The 19,881-nt window shown below is 47.1% G+C and overlaps 1 protein-coding gene across 1 annotated transcript in view; it reads right to left on the reverse strand.

Annotated features, from left to right (window-relative positions):
• Positions 1 to 19,881, reverse strand: part of ARL13A (ADP ribosylation factor like GTPase 13A) — a 40,443-nt gene that overhangs the window by 9,006 nt on the left and 11,556 nt on the right. Inside the window, 5 exon segments of the mRNA XM_039487921.1 lie at positions 532 to 637; positions 2,319 to 2,568; positions 6,659 to 6,729; positions 14,154 to 14,213; positions 14,215 to 14,248. Coding sequence (XP_039343855.1) covers positions 532 to 637; positions 2,319 to 2,568; positions 6,659 to 6,729; positions 14,154 to 14,213; positions 14,215 to 14,248 — 521 coding nt within the window.

Here is a 19,881-nt window from a genome sequence, read left to right on the forward strand (position 1 = left end):
TTCCCCTTCCACCCAGTGGAATCCCAATCTCAGCCTCACACTGAGCCATCTGCTAGCTGCAAGACAGCCTGAGTGGTGTGGATTACGGTTTGGGACTTATTTTTATTAGGCTGTCATGGGCCCAATGGCCCTACAGGAGAATTAGGGCCTAACTGGCTCACAAAACCCTGTGGGCTACACCTGATTTTGTGTGACAGGAGCCCAGCTTAAACCCCCTTAGTATGGGGGTGCAAGACAGTGGGAGCTGCAGGTGCTCAGGCCCAAGGTATCTCAAGTTGGGCTCCCAGAATATGAACCACTCCAAAAAACAAAACAAAAAAAAAAAAAACACTGGGCACTTTTGACAGTGCTGGTCTGCATGTTCCACATGCCCATGTTTTCTCCCCTCTGCATAATTCCTTTTGATGCTGATGGCAAAAGGCCCACAGCATAATGCGTTCTCTGGAGATTCCTGTATAAGTATGAAGATGCATGAGATTGGTGGGAATGGTGCCAACTACATCAAGCTGGTCAAGCCCTTCTCACACTTACGATGCGGCACAGTGACTTGTTTTCATTCACAAGCTTCTCCAGGGACAGGCATTCGATCAGCTCACATGGGAGGAGGGCATCAACCTTGTCCTGTTTATTGGCCAGCCTGGGAGCAATGAGAAGGGAGGAAGGAGAGAGAAGGATAAGACCTCACTGGCTAGCAGAGCTCCTACAGTAGCTCAACATTGTCCTCCTTCAGCCTCACTCCTGAGGGGAGGTGGAGCCAGGCTAGTGCTGTGGGGAGCTTGTCCAGGGTGGTTGGCATGATTTGGTAACCCTGCAGTTTGAGATTTATTCAAAGGCAACATGGCAAATTCCAAAGACAGCCAGCGAAGTTCATGTATGAGCTTGTGGGAGCTTGCCAGGGCCTGGTTCAGCCCAGACCACCACTCTGTGGCCATCTGTACCGAGCTCTGGGATGGGATCAAACAAACCCACCAAACTCAGCCGCAGAAACTCAGACAAATCTGAGGCATCAAGAAGCTTCACTTTGGGTTTGACAGAGTCTGGCAAAAGCCCTCAAAAGTTTCCTTAGAAGCCTGGCAGGGTCAGGCTTTAGTTACACAAGCTTCTTATCTCTAGAGTGGAGGGGACCATGTGAAAGTTTGGGACTGCTGAAGCAGAGGGATGGAATCCACAGTCTCTGTCACATAGACAGGAGAACCCCCAACTGGCTCATGGTTCCGAATGAAGAATTGTGATTTGGGGTAGGCTTTGTTCATCCCTAACATTCACTTCACCCCAGGCCTGCTCCTGTTTGAGTCAATGGCAAAAATTACATTCACCTCAGTGGGATCGGGACTGGCCCCTCCACCCAGCCCTGAGCCTGGGCCCCCACCCTTTCCCTATAACCCACTGTCCTGCTCTGCCGCAGACTCCTGCTTCACAGACTAACTGCTCTGTCCCATCCATCCCGGCAGTGCAGACACCATGGTAGTGGAACGCAAGGGACTGGTGGAGACACTATGAGATAGGACTGAGGGGCTCAGTGACAAGGGCCTATTTGTTCACATGTTGCCACCACCATTTCCAGAGCACTTCAGGATGTGCTAAGCTGAGGGAACACAAAGCCATGGTTCCAAACTGATGTGAACAGAACCGTGTGGCTGGGCTTTTCTTTCTGCACTGTGTCAGCCAGGCCCAGTTAACACTCAGAGCACAGAGCCCTATGGGGAGCGTACCATCACCTCAATGCCTGGCAGAGTCTCCCAGATAAGCTGCACCTGTCTCATTCCCTAAAATAACCCATCATGCTACAGTAATTGCTGAGTCATGTTAAAACTCAGACACACCTTAACGAGATTCAATGGCAACCAACAAGACTAAGCAGATGGATTATCTGCTCTGTGTGGGAACCCATGAACCCCTCTACTCTACTGTCTCTTCACCAAGTTTAGATTGACAGCTCCATGGAGCAGGGACCTTCTTTATGCACCTGCAACATGCCAGGCATATCTCTGTGCAACATAACCTATGATCATCACTAAGGCACCCGCAGCTCTACCCTGCAGAGAGCACAAGAGAAGTGAGGTCTGCAGAACTATCCTACTTTCACTCTGTGCTGGTCTCACCTGCACTGTGCTTCTTTCTAATCACCCCACCAGCCTTAATCCAAAGGGACAATCCTCAGCTTCCTCATTCGTTCCGATCCTGGGTTCCCCTCACCCATGCTGTTTCAGCACTGGGATCCCTGAATATTGCCTTTGAGGTTCCTGCCTGGATGCGCAGCAACGCCATTTATTGGAATAGCCAAGGAGCATTTCAATGCAAGGGAGAGGCAGCCTTACAGTAACAGGGGCTTCCCTGAAATCCTAGGGTGAGCCAGAAGATGGCCCAAGGTTCTCTTGGCCTCTTCCATCCGCAGCACGTCGCTGGAGTCCAGAACAAAGATAATCCCATGAGCATCACCGTAGCGATTACGCCATGTGCCCCGCGACCTCTGCCCCCCGGATAGGTCGACAAGGGAGACTTCAAACCGGTCCATTCTGAGTTCTGTCTGGTTAGGCTTTGTTGTGGGGAGCACCTCACATGAGAGCACTGCAGAGAGAACAGCACCCACAGTAACACACACGCAGCCCCCAGACAAACACTGAACATTATTATCCCTTGTTCCCAGCTATGGTTTATAGCAAGGATCCCCTGTATTAGCATTAACCCCCTTCAGCTACATTCCTGTTCTCATTTAAAGGGGATACACTGGCAATTCTGGGAAGCGCCAGGACTACATTCGCTATGGACAGCTCCAGGGAGTTCTCAGGATCTTAGCCTCTGGAGTTAAAGTAGGGTGGTCCAGTGGTTAGGGCACTAGTCTGGGACTTAGGCAGACCCAAGTTCACTTCCTTACTCTGCCACAGGTGGATAGTGTGACTCAGGTGAGTTGTTTAGTCCCTCTCTGCCTCCATTCCCCACCAGTAAAATAATGGGATGGCCCTAAAAGGGTAACTGCATTACAAATTGGAAGGTAGTACAGATCATAGAATATCAGGGTTGGAAGGGACTTCAGGAGGTCATTTAGTCCAGCCCCCTTTTCAAAACAGGACAAATCCCCAGACAGCGTTGTTGGGGTTTTTTTTGTTTTTTTTAAACTCCAGTTCCCTAAATGGCCCCCTCAAGGATTGAAGTCACAACCCTGGGTTTAGCAGGCCACTACTCAAACCACTGAGATATACCTCCCTCCCACCCCGCACAGTGATAGGGGCCAGATAAATACCATAGGTAGGTTAATCCTAGGACTGTGTTAGCTGTAGGCTATGTCTGTTTCAGATCCATTTCCTGTCTTAAAGTAGGTGATTCAAGCAGGGATTAAGTGAGTCTTGGTCAGCATCATGACTTTAGGCCACTGCAGTACAAACTCCTTGCTCTGTAAAAACAACAAGGAGTCCTTTTGGCACCTTAGAGACTAACAAATTTATTTGGGCATAAGCTTTCATGGGCTAGAGCCTACTTCATCAGATGCATGAAGTGAAAAATACAGGAGCAGGTATAAATACTTTGTCCTCACCCACAACTATTTCAGATTTGGGGACAATTTATCCCTTCATGTCAGCCTGATTGCTATGGGTACCCGCATGGCCCCACAGTATGCCAACATTTTTATGGCTGACTTAGAACAACGTTTCCTCAGCTCTCGTCTCCTAACACCCCTACTCTACTTGCGCTACATTGATGACATCGTCATCATCTGGACCCAGGGAAAAGAAGCCCTTGAGGAATTCCACCAAGATTTCAACGATTTCCACCCTACCATTAACCTCAGCTGGAACAGTCCACACAAGAGGTCCATTTCCTAGACACTACAGTGCTAATAAGCAATGGTCACATAAACACCACCCTATACTGGAAACCTATTGACTGCTATACTTACCTACATGCTTCCAGCTTTCATCCAGACTACATCACACAATCCATTGTCTACAGCCAATCTCTAAGATACAACTGCATTTGCTCCGATCCCTCAGACAGAGACAAACACCTAAAGAATCTCTATCAAGCGTTCTTAAAACTGCAATACACACCTGGTGAAGTGAAGAAACAGATTGACAGAGTCAGAAGGGTACCGAGAAGTCACCTACTACAAGACAGGCTCAACAAAGAAAGTAACAGAACGCCACTAGCCGTCGCCTACAGCCCCCAACTAAAACCTCTCCAGCGCATCATCAAGGATCTACAATCTGTCCTGAAGGACGATCTCTCACTCTTACAGACCTTGGAAGACAGACCAGTCCTTGCCTACAGACAGCCCCCCCAACCTGAAACAAATACTCACCAGCAACTACACACCACACAACAAAAACACCAACCCAGGAACCAAACCTTGCTACAAACCCAGTGCCAACTCTGTCCACATATCTATTCCAGGGCAGGGGTGGCTCTAGGAATTTGGCCACCCCAAGCACGGTGGCATGCTGCAGGGGGCGCACTGCTGGTCGCAGGTCCCGTGGCTCCGGGGGACCTCTTGCAGACGTGCCTGCGGAGGGTCCGCTGGTCCCACGGCTCCGATGGAGCATCCACAGGCATGCCTGTGGGAGGTCCACCCGAGCTGCGGGACCAGCAAACCCTCCGCAGTCATGCCTGCAGGAGGTCCGCTTGTCCCACGGCTCCGGTGGGCCTCCCGCAGGCATGACTGCGGAAGGTCCGCTGGAGCCGCCTGCTGCCCTCCCAGCAAAATGCTGCCCCAAGCGCGCGCTTGGCGCGCTGGGGTCTGGAGCCGGCCCTGTTCAAGGGACACCATCATAGGCCCTAACCACATCAGCCACACCATCAAGGGCTCATTCACTTGCACATCTACCAATGTGATATATGCCATCATGTGCCAGCAATGTCCCTCTGCCATGTACATTGGCCAAACCGGACAGTCTCTACGCAAAAGAATATATGGACACAAATCTGACATCAGGAATCATAACATTCAGAAAACAGTAGGAGAACACTTCAATCTCACTGGTCACTCAATAACAGACCTAAAAGTGGCATTTCTTCAACAAAAAAAACTTTAAAAACAGACTCCAACATGAAACTGCAGAACTGGAATTAATTTGCAAACTGGATACCATCAGATTAGGCCTGAATAAAGACTGGGGGTAGCTGGGTCATTACAAAACCTACACTTAATTTCCTCATTACTAATTTCTCCCTACTGTTACTCACACCTTCTTGTCAACTGGCTGTAATGGGCCACTCTCTTACCACTTCAAAAGTTATTTTTCCTCCCTTGGTATCTTGCTGTTAATTGATTTATCTCATTAGACTGACCTCACACTTGGTAAAGCAACCCCCATCCTTTCATGTATTTATACCTGCTCCTGTATTTTTCACTTCATGCATCTAATGAAGTGGGCTCTGGCCCATGAAAGCTTATGCCCAAATAAATGTGTTAGTTTCTAAGGTGCCACAAGGACTCCTCATTGTTTTTGCTGATACAGCTAACATGGCTACCACTCTGAAACCTGTCTCCTTGCTCTGTGACACCCCTGTTCAGAAACCTATCCTAAATCCTGGCAGATTTGGGCTCAGCACATGGCCTGGGGGGAGGGAGGGAATAGCCCCACCCTGTCACCCTGTTTCCTATTTCTTAAAGCAATCATGACTCTGTTGATTGTTTTAGAGTGGCCAAATGGCTTGGCAGGAATCCCAGGGACTGAGGCCTGTTGATATCCCAGCCATATTTCCCACTGGTGATCTTATCCCCTATGTTTAACCTGAGTGGATACCCCAGTACTACATTTCTGTTGCATCTGGCTGTCTAAATCCCAGTTCTGCGGAAGGGGCTGTTGTATTCCAGACACTCTGCAAGTCTAGATGCATCATGCTGTACGCCTGCATCCTGTGTAACAGCCTGATGCAGTGAATTCAGATCTCTGATGCTCAGCAGTGGCTTGGTCCTCAAGCCTCGCAGAGAGTAAGTGATACAGACTGTCCGAGTCTACATCCCCTAGGCTGGACTTGCACAAATAATGTCAGCTACATAAAGTTACCTAATAGTTGTGAGAAACTACCAGAGCTGCTGGAAGCTGGTACCAGCTACCAGAGCTACCAGCTTCCAGCAGCTCCCATTGCCCGGAGCAGCGATCTGCGGCCAGTGGGAGCTGCGATCAGCCAGACCTGCGGACAGGCAGGTAAACACACTGACCCGACCACCAGGGGTTTTCCCTACACAAGCGGCAACCTCTGTTTGAGAAATCCTGCACAATTAGGATCCAATTTTGACCTCACAGGATTATTACGATGCTGCCTCCTGCAGAGGATGGAGGGGAATAATTGGAAGCACAGAAAGATTTATCCCCTCAGTGATGGGGAGATTTGAAGTTATTTGCAAAGAACAATAAACTCTGCCTCTGGCATCATGTCAGCTCAGCTGAGACTCAGGATATGCCTACACTGCAATCAGAGGTGTGACTGCAGCACAGGTAGACACAGCAACAAAGTTGAGGTACTGCAGGTAGCAGCCTGGGTTGTGCAGCCCTGCCCAAGACCCCACTGCTGGTGGTGGCTTCAGTGCTGCTGTTATTGGAGCTAGCTGGATCAAAGCTAGCTCGGATATGTCAACATATGCTGCTCCCTCACCTCTGACAGCAGCATAGACATATCCCCAGATTCCAGCAGTAACTGGAGACAGCTGGCTCCTCACCTCTCTGTATCTCCGTTATGAGGGAGGTTTTCCCTGTATTGTCCAGGCCCATGACAAGGAGGGTCACTTTCCTGATGAGGAAGAAAAACAAAGTTAGCCTGCACCAAGGAGATATTCTCCCCTCCAAGCTATGGGACTGTGGTCTCCGACTTGAAATGATCATCACAGCACAGGGATTTCCCTACACACCCCCATGGGGGTGTTTACCCTCCCTAAATAATTTCCCCAACACCCCCCACCCCATTTTGTGAACTAGTTACATGCAGTGTTGCCAATTTAGTGATTGTTTGGAAATTTGAATTGAAATTGAAATATTAATACACTTTTTATGCTTTTAAAGTGTGTATCATAAAATTCGTGTATCTGAAAAAGTACAATAGATTTGAAAAGTATGAACATAGACTAGCTTCCTTATGCAGCTGTTGTTTTTTATGACAATGTCAGTGCATTCATTTCGGTGATGTTGGCCAACCTAATAATTTCAAATGATGATTTGTAAGCAAAGTCTAAATGAGCTCTCCCTGACAGCTAGTGATGAGCTAGGGCCTGGGGGAAAAGGCTTCAGGATCAGATTGTATTTACATTCACACCTAATCTACCTAGGGATCCAGCAAACAGAGCTACATTGCCCAAGTGATAGATTTTGGCTGGGGTTGGGTCACAAATCACTTGAATGCGGAGGGGAGGAGCGGGGAGGGGGGTGAGGCGGGGAATGAAATTTGTTATTCTTATTGTATGAGCAAAGGGCAGTAGAACTGTACTTAGCCCAAGGGTAGGTAACCTATGGCACATGTGCCGAAGGCGACACGCGAGCTGATTTTCAGTGGCACTCACACTGCCTGGGTCCTGGCCACCAGTCTGGGGGGGGGGGTGTCTGCATTTTAATTTAATTTTAAATGAAGCTTCTTAAACATTTTAAAAACCTTATTTACTTTACATACAACAATACACCTCTACCTCGATATAACGCAACCCGATATAACACAAATTCGGATATAACGCGGTAAAGCAGCGCTATGGGGGGGCAGGGCTGCGCACTCCGGTGGATCAAAGCAAGTTCAATATAACACGGTTTCACCTATGACGCGGTAAGATTTTTTGGCTCCTGAGGACAGCATTATATCGGGGTAGAGGCGTAGTTTAGTTATATATTACAGACTTATAGAAAGAGACCTTCTAAAAAACATTAAAATGTATGACTGGCACGCGAAATCTTAAATTAGAGTGAATAAATGAAGACTCGGCACACCACTTCCGAAAGGTTTCTGACCCCTGACTTAGTCTGTGCTGATTGAGGGTGGGTACAGGTGTTTTGCTTGATGGTCTGCCTGAGTCACAAGTACTGTTTGACCTGCCCCTCTCCATTGTTTAAAGACAGAGCTGATTAGGCTCCATAGATAGTCTTTTGTTTTGTTAAGTGACCACTACAGCTGAAATCACTGACAATCAGGTCTAAGGGTATGGCTACACTTACAAATCTGCAGCGCTGGTAGTTGCAGCGCTGGTCATCCAGCTGTGCAGGGCCAGCGCTGGTGTGTGGCCACACTCACAGCTACCAGCGCTGCAGTGTGGCCACATTTGTAGCATTTGCAGCGCTGTTGGGAGTGATGAATTATGGGCAGCTATCCCAGCATTCAAGTGGCAGCAACGTGCTTTTCAAAAGAGGGGGGTGTGGGGCAGTGTGACAGGGACGGCGGGGAGAGAGAGAGAGTGGATTTTTGGAACCGACACTGTGCAAAATCAGAAAATTTTCCCACCCCCTTACTGTTAACTGCAAACAAACTGCATCCAACATACTCCCCTCTGCCCCCTCCCCCCGTTTCTCTCAAGCAAAGCAAACACTCAACCCCTGCAGGGGTTATCTCATTTCATTGTTGACAGTAGTTACAGATTAATGACAGCAAACAGGAGCTATAAGCAGCTCCCGGTGCGGTGCACGGAGCCCGGAGCTCCGAATTGACAACAAAACAAAGAGAGGCTGCATAACAAAACAAAGGGAATAATTTAGTTAAAAGCATTCTGGGATACTCCTTATACCCTGGAGGCCAATAACAGCGCTGGTGAGTGTCCACACTTGATGACCAGCGCTGCAGAACCAGCGCTGCAACCCTTATACCCCAAGCAGACCTGGGTGTACGGCCAGCGCTGCAGCCAGGGAGTTGCAGCGCTGGTTGTGCCCTGCAAGTGTGGACAGGGTGTAATTGCAGCGCTGGAAAGCCTCTACCAGCGCTGCTGTGGGACAGTGTTTCTGTGGAAGAGACAGCCCAGACTGCACTAGCAGCAAGGTTCTCCCACTGAGAGCTCAGCTGAAATCACTGAGAGCTGAGTGGAACCTCAAGAGACCAGCTCACAGAGGTCACAGTGGCAGGTAGCAGCAGAAGGTGATGGCGCAGGGCCATTGGAAACAGAGCGATGGAGTGAATGGTGGCACAACGAACAACAGTGGCCAGAGCGAACAGTGTGCAGTTGGAGGAACGAACAAGGTACCTTCTTGCCCCCCACCTGGGAGGTGAACTCATGTGAAAGCACCTCTGAACTCTGAGTCTCCACTGACCAAGGACAACACTGATGAGTGTTAATGAGGCTGTTAAGAATCCTGGAGACACAACACAATTCATGCGAACAAACATGGCCGTGGCATCATACTTTCTATTTAAACAAGAGATACCACACACTACAAACTGAAGGCCAATGTTAAATGCATTGTCACTTGTTCATCCTGAAGTTGAACACTGGTTCCGAACAAGACCAGCAAATGCTCACTAACTTTCTGCAAGAAACTCAACTGACTGGCTAGACGCATTTGGTGCAACAGTGAAAGACTCAACAGTTGAAAAAGTGAAGAACTCTCTCACCACATTCAAAAAATTAGCATACATGGCTGATGAATGCATCAATGCAAATGGACATCAAGTATTAAGTCATTGTGTACGTTATCTTGATGTCAGTGGTAGCCAGTAGATGCATTTCTAGATGTTCAAGTTATAGAAGACAGATTGGCTGCATCTGTGATAACCCACATCTTAGAAGAGTTAAATGCTTGTCAATTAGACCCCAAACAGATGGCTACTTGTGCATTTGATGGAGCTGCAAACTTCTCTGGAAGACATGGTGGAGCACAAGCTTTGCTCAGAGAAAAGTGTAACCCTAATCTCTCCTATACATACTGCAGAGGTCATCTACTCCAACTAGCGCTAGTACGAGCTGCAGACTCTTCAAAAGACATTTAAAAAGCTATAAATTTAGTGTCTTCATTATAATCTTTTTTCAGAAACAGTCCAAAAAGACTGAATATCTTGGAAAATGTAGAAGATACACTGGGACTGAAGTTCAAATAAGTCCAACCTGGGAAAACCCTCTGGCTTTCTCATGAGCGATCTTTAGCTGTTGTCTTAAAATTACTCCAGCCATTATTACTGGCTTTGGAAAGTATCTACCAAGATGGGATGGATCTAAGTAGTGAGGCTGGTGGATTACTTTTGCTACTACATTCAGAGAAGACTATTGCCATTCTCTCTCTTGTAAGTCTACTGTTGAAACCGCTTGGGTCATTAAACAGTGCCATCCAGGCATCTGCTACAACAGTAGATCTTTGTCCAGCAATGCAAGCTACATTTGGATCAACCAGAGAGCTATCCATTGAAAAAGTACTGGAAAAAGCAAAGACTTCAGTCCAGAAGTTGACTAATGAAGGCATTTATATTGAATCCTTAAGTGAAGAGGACAAGAAGTGTTTGTTAAGACAACTGAAAAAGTACACAGACTTAATTCTTAAAAATCTACAACAGCAACTTCTAGATTCTACTCAACCTCTACATAGCTTTTACAGATCCCTGTCTTATAAAATACCAACAGTTGAGTGGAGTGAGGCACTATCAGCAATGGAGCTGCCATGTGCTCAGGACAGAATAGAGAATTTGAACACAGAGTGGAATATCATACAATGAATGAATGAATGAATGAATGAATGAATTTGACTTCAACTTCTTTTTTATCATCACTAATGGCTCGACCCGATCTTTGTGTTATGTTTCCTGGGAGGAAAGAAGTAGGAATTCATCTCTTGCTACTCCCAGTCACAATAACTACAGTTGAGCATTCTTTTTCATCATTGAATAGAATTTTGTGTTTTGAAAGAAGTTGCCTTCTGCCTGCCTGATCATGTGAATGAACTAATGAGGATATCAATTGAAGGAATGGAAGTACCGGACACACGAGAAGCCACCAAAGATGAACGCATTGCATTCAAGAAGTTCATTAACAGAGTTGTGCAAAATTGTAACAAGAAATCAAGAAGGATGTAGATGTAGTGCTTCATAGAAGGCTTGAGTAGCCAACTTTAATTTGTGTGATGATTTTAAAACATGAGTTAAATCTAATAACCTTCACCCTCACGGTCTCACCCCTCATCGGCCCTGCCCCCCCCGTAAATTTGAACAGCCCCCCTAATTTCAATTCCTGAGGAAGAACAGCCACCATCTTGTGAGGAATTATCCTAAGGGCTCATTGGGTCTAGTTCTCGCTGGTATAACTCCCCTGAATTCATGGGGTTAGAGCAGGGAGGAAGTTGCCCTTTGTGGACATAGCATGGATCACTGAGGATGAGGGCAGGGTAAAAGAGTAACACAGAAAAAACACCCTTAGTCTGTTCCCTAGAGGCCAGCCCAGGATTGTCCCCTCCAGCAGGGTTCTCTTGGCTTGGGTTCCTTCCCCGGAGCGAGGCCTCTTGCCACTACCTGGACAGAATCCTTCCCCAGAGCCAGGGGCCTGCCTCCTGCAGCTCTCCTCTGGGGACTCATGACAGCCTAAGGCTTCCTGCCACTGTCTGGGAGTTCCCTGCCCCTTGGCGCACACCTGCCAGGCCTGCTCCCACTCCGCTGCAAGTTCCTGTCTCTAGGAACCACCTCAGCTAAGCCCAGGTAACCCTTTATCAGGCTCATTAGCTAATCAGATGCCAACCAGCCACCTAGGGATTTCATTATTGCCAAGGGGCCTGGGTTGGCTCGTTCTCCCTTACAGGCCTGTCACAGGTAGCTGGTCCCTGACTCCCTTGAAAGGCCCGGTCCATGTGACAGAGCCCCTCTCTCCTGGTCCCTCCCCTTACTTTGGTGTTTACACCAATGCAGAGTCTATCCTGAGAGAGTCGAAACAATGGCATTTACGGGAATGGAGGTAAGGAGCACCAGGGCTGTGCTCTGACAAAGTTTTGCCCCAGGGCCCAGACATACATCACACACAGCACCCTGGGCACAGGAATGCCTGTCACACCCACTTCTCTTGTGCTGTAACCCCAAGATGCCACTTTGCTCCATGATGCTGAGACCTGGGCCAACAGCCACCTAAGGTGAGGACCTTCCCCCTTCTATTTTATTCTTCTTTACTCATTGTCCCAACAGACAAGAAAATTCCCAAGTCCTGAGCACAGCGATGAGCTGGAGGGGGCTCAAAGGGACTCCTTGTTTTAGTTCTGCCACTAATTTTGAAGGAGGTTTGGGCGATTCCCCTGCCTCTGCTGAAGCTCAACCCTTCACTGGACACGGCTAATCCCCCGAAAGAGATTACTTATTCTTGGGGCTCAAACATCCTGCTGAGAAGCTCAGTGTTTTCCTTACTGGCCCACAAGATAGTGCTAAATGAGAGAGATTTTCAAAAACATTCCTAGGGGAAGGAGTCCCCAGCTCTCTCCATTTAATTATTGTATTAGGAACAAAGAGGCCTGATTCTCCTAACCCTGCACCTCTGCAAGGCAGCCTAAAAACTGTTCCTGCTGATGTGTGGGAGTGAAACATTCTTATTTGGGAGCATTTTACATCCACTTTGCACAGGTGTAAATAACTAGATAAGGTTCAAGGCAAAGGAGAATCCGGCCCAAAGAATTGTCCCTCTGCTGAGCAGTAGCATATCTGGGGCCTTGCACGTAGGCTTCCCCATGGAGGAGAAAGCAGTGATGTCAGAGGGGCTCATAAACAGCATGCAGGCAATCCCTTGCCTAGTTCCCAGGGAGCAATTCTGCCCCAACAATTGCCTAGTTACATGAAGGCAGAGGGCAAAGTCTCCTGCTGCCTCCACAGCTCCCCTAAAGAATCTGCAACAACAAAACTAACAATGACATCTCTTCAGAGACTGAACATTTACTCACATGCTACGAAAAAGAAGGTGTAAGATGATGTGTAACAGTGCTACCTGGTGACCCCTGCTGTAGCAGTCTAGACATCTCTAGCAAAGTGCAGCTTCAAAACAGTTTGTTGGTCCAGTGCAGCTGTCTCCTTCCGTGGCTAGGGGACAGTGATTTTGTTTACATGGGAAAACCAATGAATTGTATTACTGGGGTGTATGTGCTGGGGATACATGGTTCATCGCAGGCTAAGGGGACACTTTGGTGGGACACCTGCATTAAAATACTGGTAGCGCATCACTGCATGAATATTTTTTTAAAGCAAGAATCCCAGAATTCCTACTACTATCACAAAATGCAGAATTCAGCTCTCATTAAAAGTAATTGGATGAAACTGAGCAAAGGCTAAATAGCAGAGAACATTTGCTAGCACCAAGGTCTGTTATTTTACGGGTACTATTTCCCAGTGTAAATGGTGAAAATTTTATTGCTTGGTCATTCTAGCCTAAAACTAAACAAAACACTGGACAATAGAGCTAGTCAGAAAAAACTCCAACAGAACCATTTTCCATCAGAAGATTCAATTCCATCTAAATCGAAATGCTTCACGAAATCGTGTCCTCTTCACCAAAATTTAATTTCAGAGAAAAAGCAAAAAATGTTCCAACAAAGAGAAAACATCCCTTTCCCTCATTTTCCAAACTAAACGTTTTGATTTTACATTTTAAATGACTGTTTAGAAATTTTTTTATTTTGTATTATAAAATAAAGTCAAAATTAAAACATTTTGGATTTGGTTGAAAGGAAACATGTCAATCAACCTGGAGTGAAAATTCTTCAGAATTTTCCTCTGTAGAGAATTTTGAAATTTTCAGGTTTGTTTCAAATTGAAACAACGCCAGATTTTGAAATCTTCTGTGAAATGGAATTTATGTCCTCTGCATGCATAGGGAACATACCTGTCCAGCGCAGAAGCGAGATATGACCTTTAAATCTTTTCCCATCTGGTTTTCAGTTTAATAACATTTTCTTTATTGTTTTAAAAATATTTTAACATTAACACTATTTTGATGGGCAAAGCAAACAGCTTGGAAACATCACAATGCAGCACGCTCCCTCTCTGACAACATGGACAGTCCTTTGGGCCGGAGAAATGGGGCTCTCTCCCAGGCACCAGGCATCCAAAAGGGTTTATTAAACAATCACACAAAGGGCCAGCATCAGGGCAAAGTTCCTCAGGGTTCAGGACACTGTAAAGATCCCTGTCCCAGATAACGCAAAGGGTCAGACATCCCACCAGTCACTGATTCATTTCTAACACAAAGCTGTGGGCAGTTAACATGCAAAAGGTCATGAGGCAACTGGGTCCTGGGGGATTACCTGATTGGTTCCTGTATTGCCTGCAGCCGCGACCAGCAGTGGGAAAGGAGCTGGAACATACTCTGCAGAGAGGGGAGAGCCTCTCACCTCTGTACCTAGAGAAAGTACCCAGAGAAAGTGAACAGCAAGCCCTCCTTACTGCTGTGTCAGCCAGCAGGTGACCAAGGGAGGAGTCATCACTGATACAAGGACAGAACCACCAGAGACTCCAGTTCTACTGTGCTGTACTTCATCCTCCCAGCTATAACAATGCTCATCTGTCCAAAACGACCACCCATTGGGCTGTAGATAACACTTTATTGGGGTTTCTCAGGATCCCTAGGACTTTCCCTCTCCTGCACATAAACAGGCCTGGGCTCCCCCCTCTCTTCTGGGAAGGGTTGTGCTGGCCTGAAATTCCTCTTTCTGTGTGTGGGATAGCAGAGACGTGTTAGCCTCACTCTCCCTAAAATCTCCTGTTTCCAGCCATGTGTAGAAGGGTCAAAATGCCGCAAGAAACAGTCTGTAAGTTCTTTCAGGCAAGGACCATCTTTGTGTTGTGTGGTTGTACAGGTCCTGGTCCTTGAGTGGACCCCTTAGGTGCTACTGCAGTATACAAGTAATAAATAACTGGCCTGGTTTTGCAGGCCCAAGTGGTCCAGAGCAGTCTCCAAACTTTGGGATGTTTCTCTGAACTGAACCACCAGCACTTTGTCTACGGCCAGCCACCGCACATTGGGTGTCCACCTGAGACGACAGGATGGTCAATATTCTAAGCCATCTCATCAGTTAGTGGGAACCTGTGACTGGGTTTAACTGTGTTTTTCTTAGATGCTATCCTCATCTTCTTGCCCATTCTGCCCTCTAAGCATAGGGCCAGATTCTCAGCTGATGTTAATCAGCATAATCAGCATAACCACACTGAAGTCAATCACTGATTTGCACCAGTTTAAGAGTTGACCTGACCTGATGCTGGGAGGAGCAGGGAGGTCTGGGGAATGGGGAGAGATAAGGGCAAGAGGGAAGGGTAACATCTAAGAAAGTCAAAATTAAACTCCTGCTCCATTGCAGAATTTTAAATAAGATGTTCTGTGAGCACAGAATAAGCAGATAACCAGAACTAACTGCAAGTCTATTTGTACAGTGCCTAGCACAATGGGGTCCTGCCCAATGAAGTGGGTTTCTAGGTGCTTCCACAATACAAATAATACAGACGTTTCTTAATAATGATATTAACTATAATTTCCATTATATTAAATAGTTACTATAATAGTAACAGTAACTCCACTGCAGCTTTTTTATTGTTATTATCATCAGGGTTGGAAGGGACCTCAGAAGGTCATCTAGTCCAACCCTCTGCTCAAAGCAGGACCAATCCCCAGACGGATTTTTACCCCAGTTCCCTAAACAGCCTCCTCAAAGACTGAACTCACAACCCTAGGTTTAGCAGGCCAATGCTCAAACCACTGAGCTATCCCTCCCCCCATTGTGTGTCATTATTTTTCTTTCCTAACAAACAGCAGCTGATCAGACATTTCTCACTGGAGATGGCCCATTGTTCACTGCAAGCAGCCCAAGTGAAGCAAAACCATTCACCCCGCTCACTCGCTGTGACGCAGAGTAACTCCCATCACTGCCAAGTGGAGTTCTCAGTGACAGGCTGATAATAAGCCTCAGCCACCAGATTCTGGCACTCTCAGACACCCTGAGTACCCCTCACTCCACCGAGATCAATAGGTTTATTCGAGGAGAACGGTACTACTTGGTGTAAGGACATTGAAATCTGCTCCTGGGTCCCTATGAGGATACAGAAAAAGACAAAGACACCTTGTTTTGGGGTGGAGAAATAATAGCTGACTTTCCTCCCTCCTCTCAAGTGATGGATCTAGGGATTTTTGAGGACTGACAGGTGTAACCATTCCCCAACAACCCCTCAGTTGCAATACTTCTACCTCTAACACAATGCTTCCCTAAACAACTGTCTGTTCTTGTATGGTAGAACCAGCCCTGGCTTCTGCCTCAGCCAGTCTTCTGAAGTCAAATGCCACCATCTTTCCCTGAACTTTTTTTCAATGCCCAAAGAATGACTACAAATTCCCATCACAGCCACCCAGGCTTGAAGAGAAAACACACCCCTCCCAGCAGTATCCTGAGAATCCATGTAATATTTTTGAGCTAAGAATCCCTCAGAACTGAGCCCCAATTCCAGCCAGGAGACAAGATCATCTCAAGTTAAAGGAGTGGACGTCAGTCTCTCTCACCAGTTAGCCTCTGCTCTCCGGCTGCTGGTCACACTCTCCTCCTTCCTGCAGCATTCAACTAAATCTAATCTGGATTTAAACTAGTCACTACCTGTAGCCTTCTTAATCCCAGGATGGGTTCAGACCAGGAGATCTGTGCATTATGGGAAATGTAGTTCTGAAGGCTCTGCCTCTCCTGCTGCATTTTACAAGGCTGGAGGGAGAGTTGCTTTATTCACAATGCCATGTGCATGACCTCTGAATAAAGCAACAATCAGTTCCATCTCTGTTTTTAAATGGCTTGGAGAAATGGAGCACTTGGATTGGCCACCAATGAAGACAGTATCTGCTGTAACAGATCACCCACTGGCCTAATCTCCCAATTACTATTCATACCCTGTAGCACCTGCAAAGAGCAACAGCCATTCAACACTCATGTGGCATCCTTTCTTGGGGAGAGTTGCCTTTGCTGCTCCCCCCCCCCTCCACTTTTTAAACATAAGATATAACTAGCTCTTGTGAATTCACTAGTGTTTCTTTTTATTTAACATCTTTATACGGCACGTACTGGGCAACATCTGAACATTCTATGATAAAGTCAGACATGTTATTCAAATCAGATCTACCAGCTTGAATAGATCACCAGCCAGAAGCAAAGGATCCAGGACAGGGGAACACCCAGGAGCTCACAGGCAAATGCAAGGAAACAGTTCCCAAGTGATATCAAAAAAATCAAGAAGATGGGTTATATATTAATCAGTGTAGGGAGCCCAAAATACAGCTGCCAAACCACATGGCCTTACAGCGTGTTCTGAAAGCAGCCAGGAGAAAGTGTGTCACCCAGAGAATAGGGTGAGCCTGATCACATGTTTGGAACTTGCAGTTCAGTAAGTGAAACCCTGGGAGAGAGACTGTTCAAACTCACTGCGACAAAGAAGAAATGGCTATTTAGATGGAATCAGACTGGGGAAGGCTGGATGGTACAGGTGACTGATAACTAGGTCATATGTAGCCCAAGCTTAAAATGCCCAAAGTTTTTACCATCTGGCTGCTGCTGGTCAGTGGCCTGTGTAAAAGGAACCTGGCAGGTATGAGTGCAGTTCCTACTGGGTGGGTGTAGAGGTCACAAAACAACCATCATAGGTGGCATGAGTTGGCAACCTCATCTGGTGCCCAACCAGAGGCCAGCTATTGAATGGCCATGGAGCCTGAACTATGTCTGAGACCCTTTGGCTGTGCAGTGTGGGGAGGCTTATGCTGCCATTCCTCTTGCTGCATGTGTTCTGTGGATAAATAGACTATCTCCAGCTGTACCACTGCCAATCTGACACTTTCCACTGGATGCTTTTTTAAATGATTAAAGCAATTTACTACCCAGCTAGGTGCAGCAGGGTCAGCAAGAGAAGCTGATGGTCCCTTATTTCAGAAGGAAACCAGAGAGCACCGATGGGAATCCAGATCTGCAAACCTGACACAGGAAGTGGGAAGAAAGTGCTGAGAAGCACTACTAGGGAAAGGGCTGTTTAGGGGCAATCAGCCCATTGAACTGGCTACAATCCTTGGACTACATTACTAACCACATAGATGGAGGGGAACCAGATCTCCAGGTTCCATGGGATACTGCACACCTATGCATCAGACTTGTTCACAATGCATTTAAAACACAGGGTTGAAAGCTGTTTTCTAAGAATAGGAAGCACACTGTGTGATGGGGCTGGCAGGTGTGATACACAGGGAGGGGCTGCTTGTTCTGCAACCCCCAGCCTCTTCTCTCTCCCCAACAGGTTTCCTTTTGCCACACCCCTGCTTCCTGCCCCTGAAACTATTCTTCCATCTACAGACAAAGGACTTGAGAAGGCTTCAAGCCACAATTTTCCCAGTAGCTTAATTTTTTGACAGGAGGGAGGGCATCAGGGATGAGGATGCAGCAAAGGAGAGGACAGCATGAGCAAACTGAAAGGGATTTGGACAGATTAATCTGTGGGCTGGATACATGGCTCCTACAGTGCAGTGTATGGAACTGGACAAATAGAATCAAGCAGCACACAGAGCAGGAGACATGAAGGGGCACTGGGGAGAGAGGGGCAATATTAATTAGCAATCACGTGAAGGGCATTCAGCCCAAGAAGCGATGGATCACGTTATACACAGGGCTATGAGAGTTTGGAGGCAACGGGAAGTACCAAAGACCCCAATGTTATTTGAATATCGTGGATATTCCTGGTGCCCGTTTTCTGTTAGGGAGGATATTGCTGGGACTGAAGATGGGCCACTGAATGTGTAGGGTTAGGGGGATGTAAATGATAGAGATCTGCCAAAACCAGATGGATAGAAGAAGGGTCATCTTGCAGAGAGAGAGAGAGAGAGAGAGAGAGAGAGAGAGGAAGGGATCAGAATGATACACATAAGCGGTTTAAAGACAGCAATGCTATTTTGAACTGCTGAGTTCAGCAGAGGTGGAGGGCATGGATGGTGAGGAGTGTGCATCGCGTACCCCATGACATGCAAATTTTGATTTCCAGGGGGCAACCCATCCTGTGGCACCTGCCAGTTCTTTTATCTTCTGGCCTCTTATGAATACCTGGAGTTTTCTATCTGCTCTGATAGTAGTAAATTAATAGCAATGGGCCAGATCTGTAGGTGGTGTAATCAGCATAGCCCCAGTGAAATCCATGGAGCAACACTGATTTATTCCAGCTGACGATGTAGCCCAATAATTCTTAGCACTTAGGGGTTTTGCTTTTCATCCAAAGATCTCATCACGGTGCATGACGCTAACCAGGCAAGCTCCCTGCCTTAGGGGGGTTACTTACGAAACCAGAGGGTTAAAATGAGAAACAGGGCAAAAGATCCAGGGGAAAGGGGAAATACATCACAGTTCAGGGCAACTACACCAGTATTCCCCCCCAGTGCTCTAGCAATGACGCCCTCTGTCAGGCATCCCGCCCCCCAGCCATCACCTCTCTTGGGTGGAGACCCACATCTCTCTCCTTTCTGACCTTGGTATTTCCAGGCTGCACAGTTCCCTGCCTTCACTGTGTTAGCCCAGCAAAAGACAATCTGAGCAGATGTGCCCACTTTCTCTTCCAAGACAGTTAACAGTGTGGCTGCCCACAGTTATAGCTACTGACCGCACAGCACTTCCTGTGCAGGCCTCTTTTATTCTCTGAAGGTAAAAAGCACTACAGAGAAAACATACCCAAAACAGGAAAAGAACCTGCACACCAGCTAATAAGCTTACCAGAGATCACCCCAACCCTAACAGGGGCTCTGGCTGGAGCACCCCACTGAAGGAGTATCCTTGTGGTTCCAAGTTCCGCTTCAGCTCAGAACAATCACACCGTCTTATGGGGCCTCAGTAGGCCCAGTCCTTCCATCACTCCCCTCTGTGGACCAGGGGTCCTGTCCATTTGCTGGATCAGGAAGAGCCAGCTTAAAACCAGGCTATTTATCCAAAAATGCTTTGTCTGTTGGTCCCTGGACTCCCTCTACCTCTGAACCAGTATACA

The sequence above is a fragment of the Mauremys reevesii genome, linkage group 9, assembly GCF_016161935.1.
Source record: "Mauremys reevesii isolate NIE-2019 linkage group 9, ASM1616193v1, whole genome shotgun sequence".
Taxonomy (NCBI): domain Eukaryota; kingdom Metazoa; phylum Chordata; order Testudines; family Geoemydidae; genus Mauremys; species Mauremys reevesii.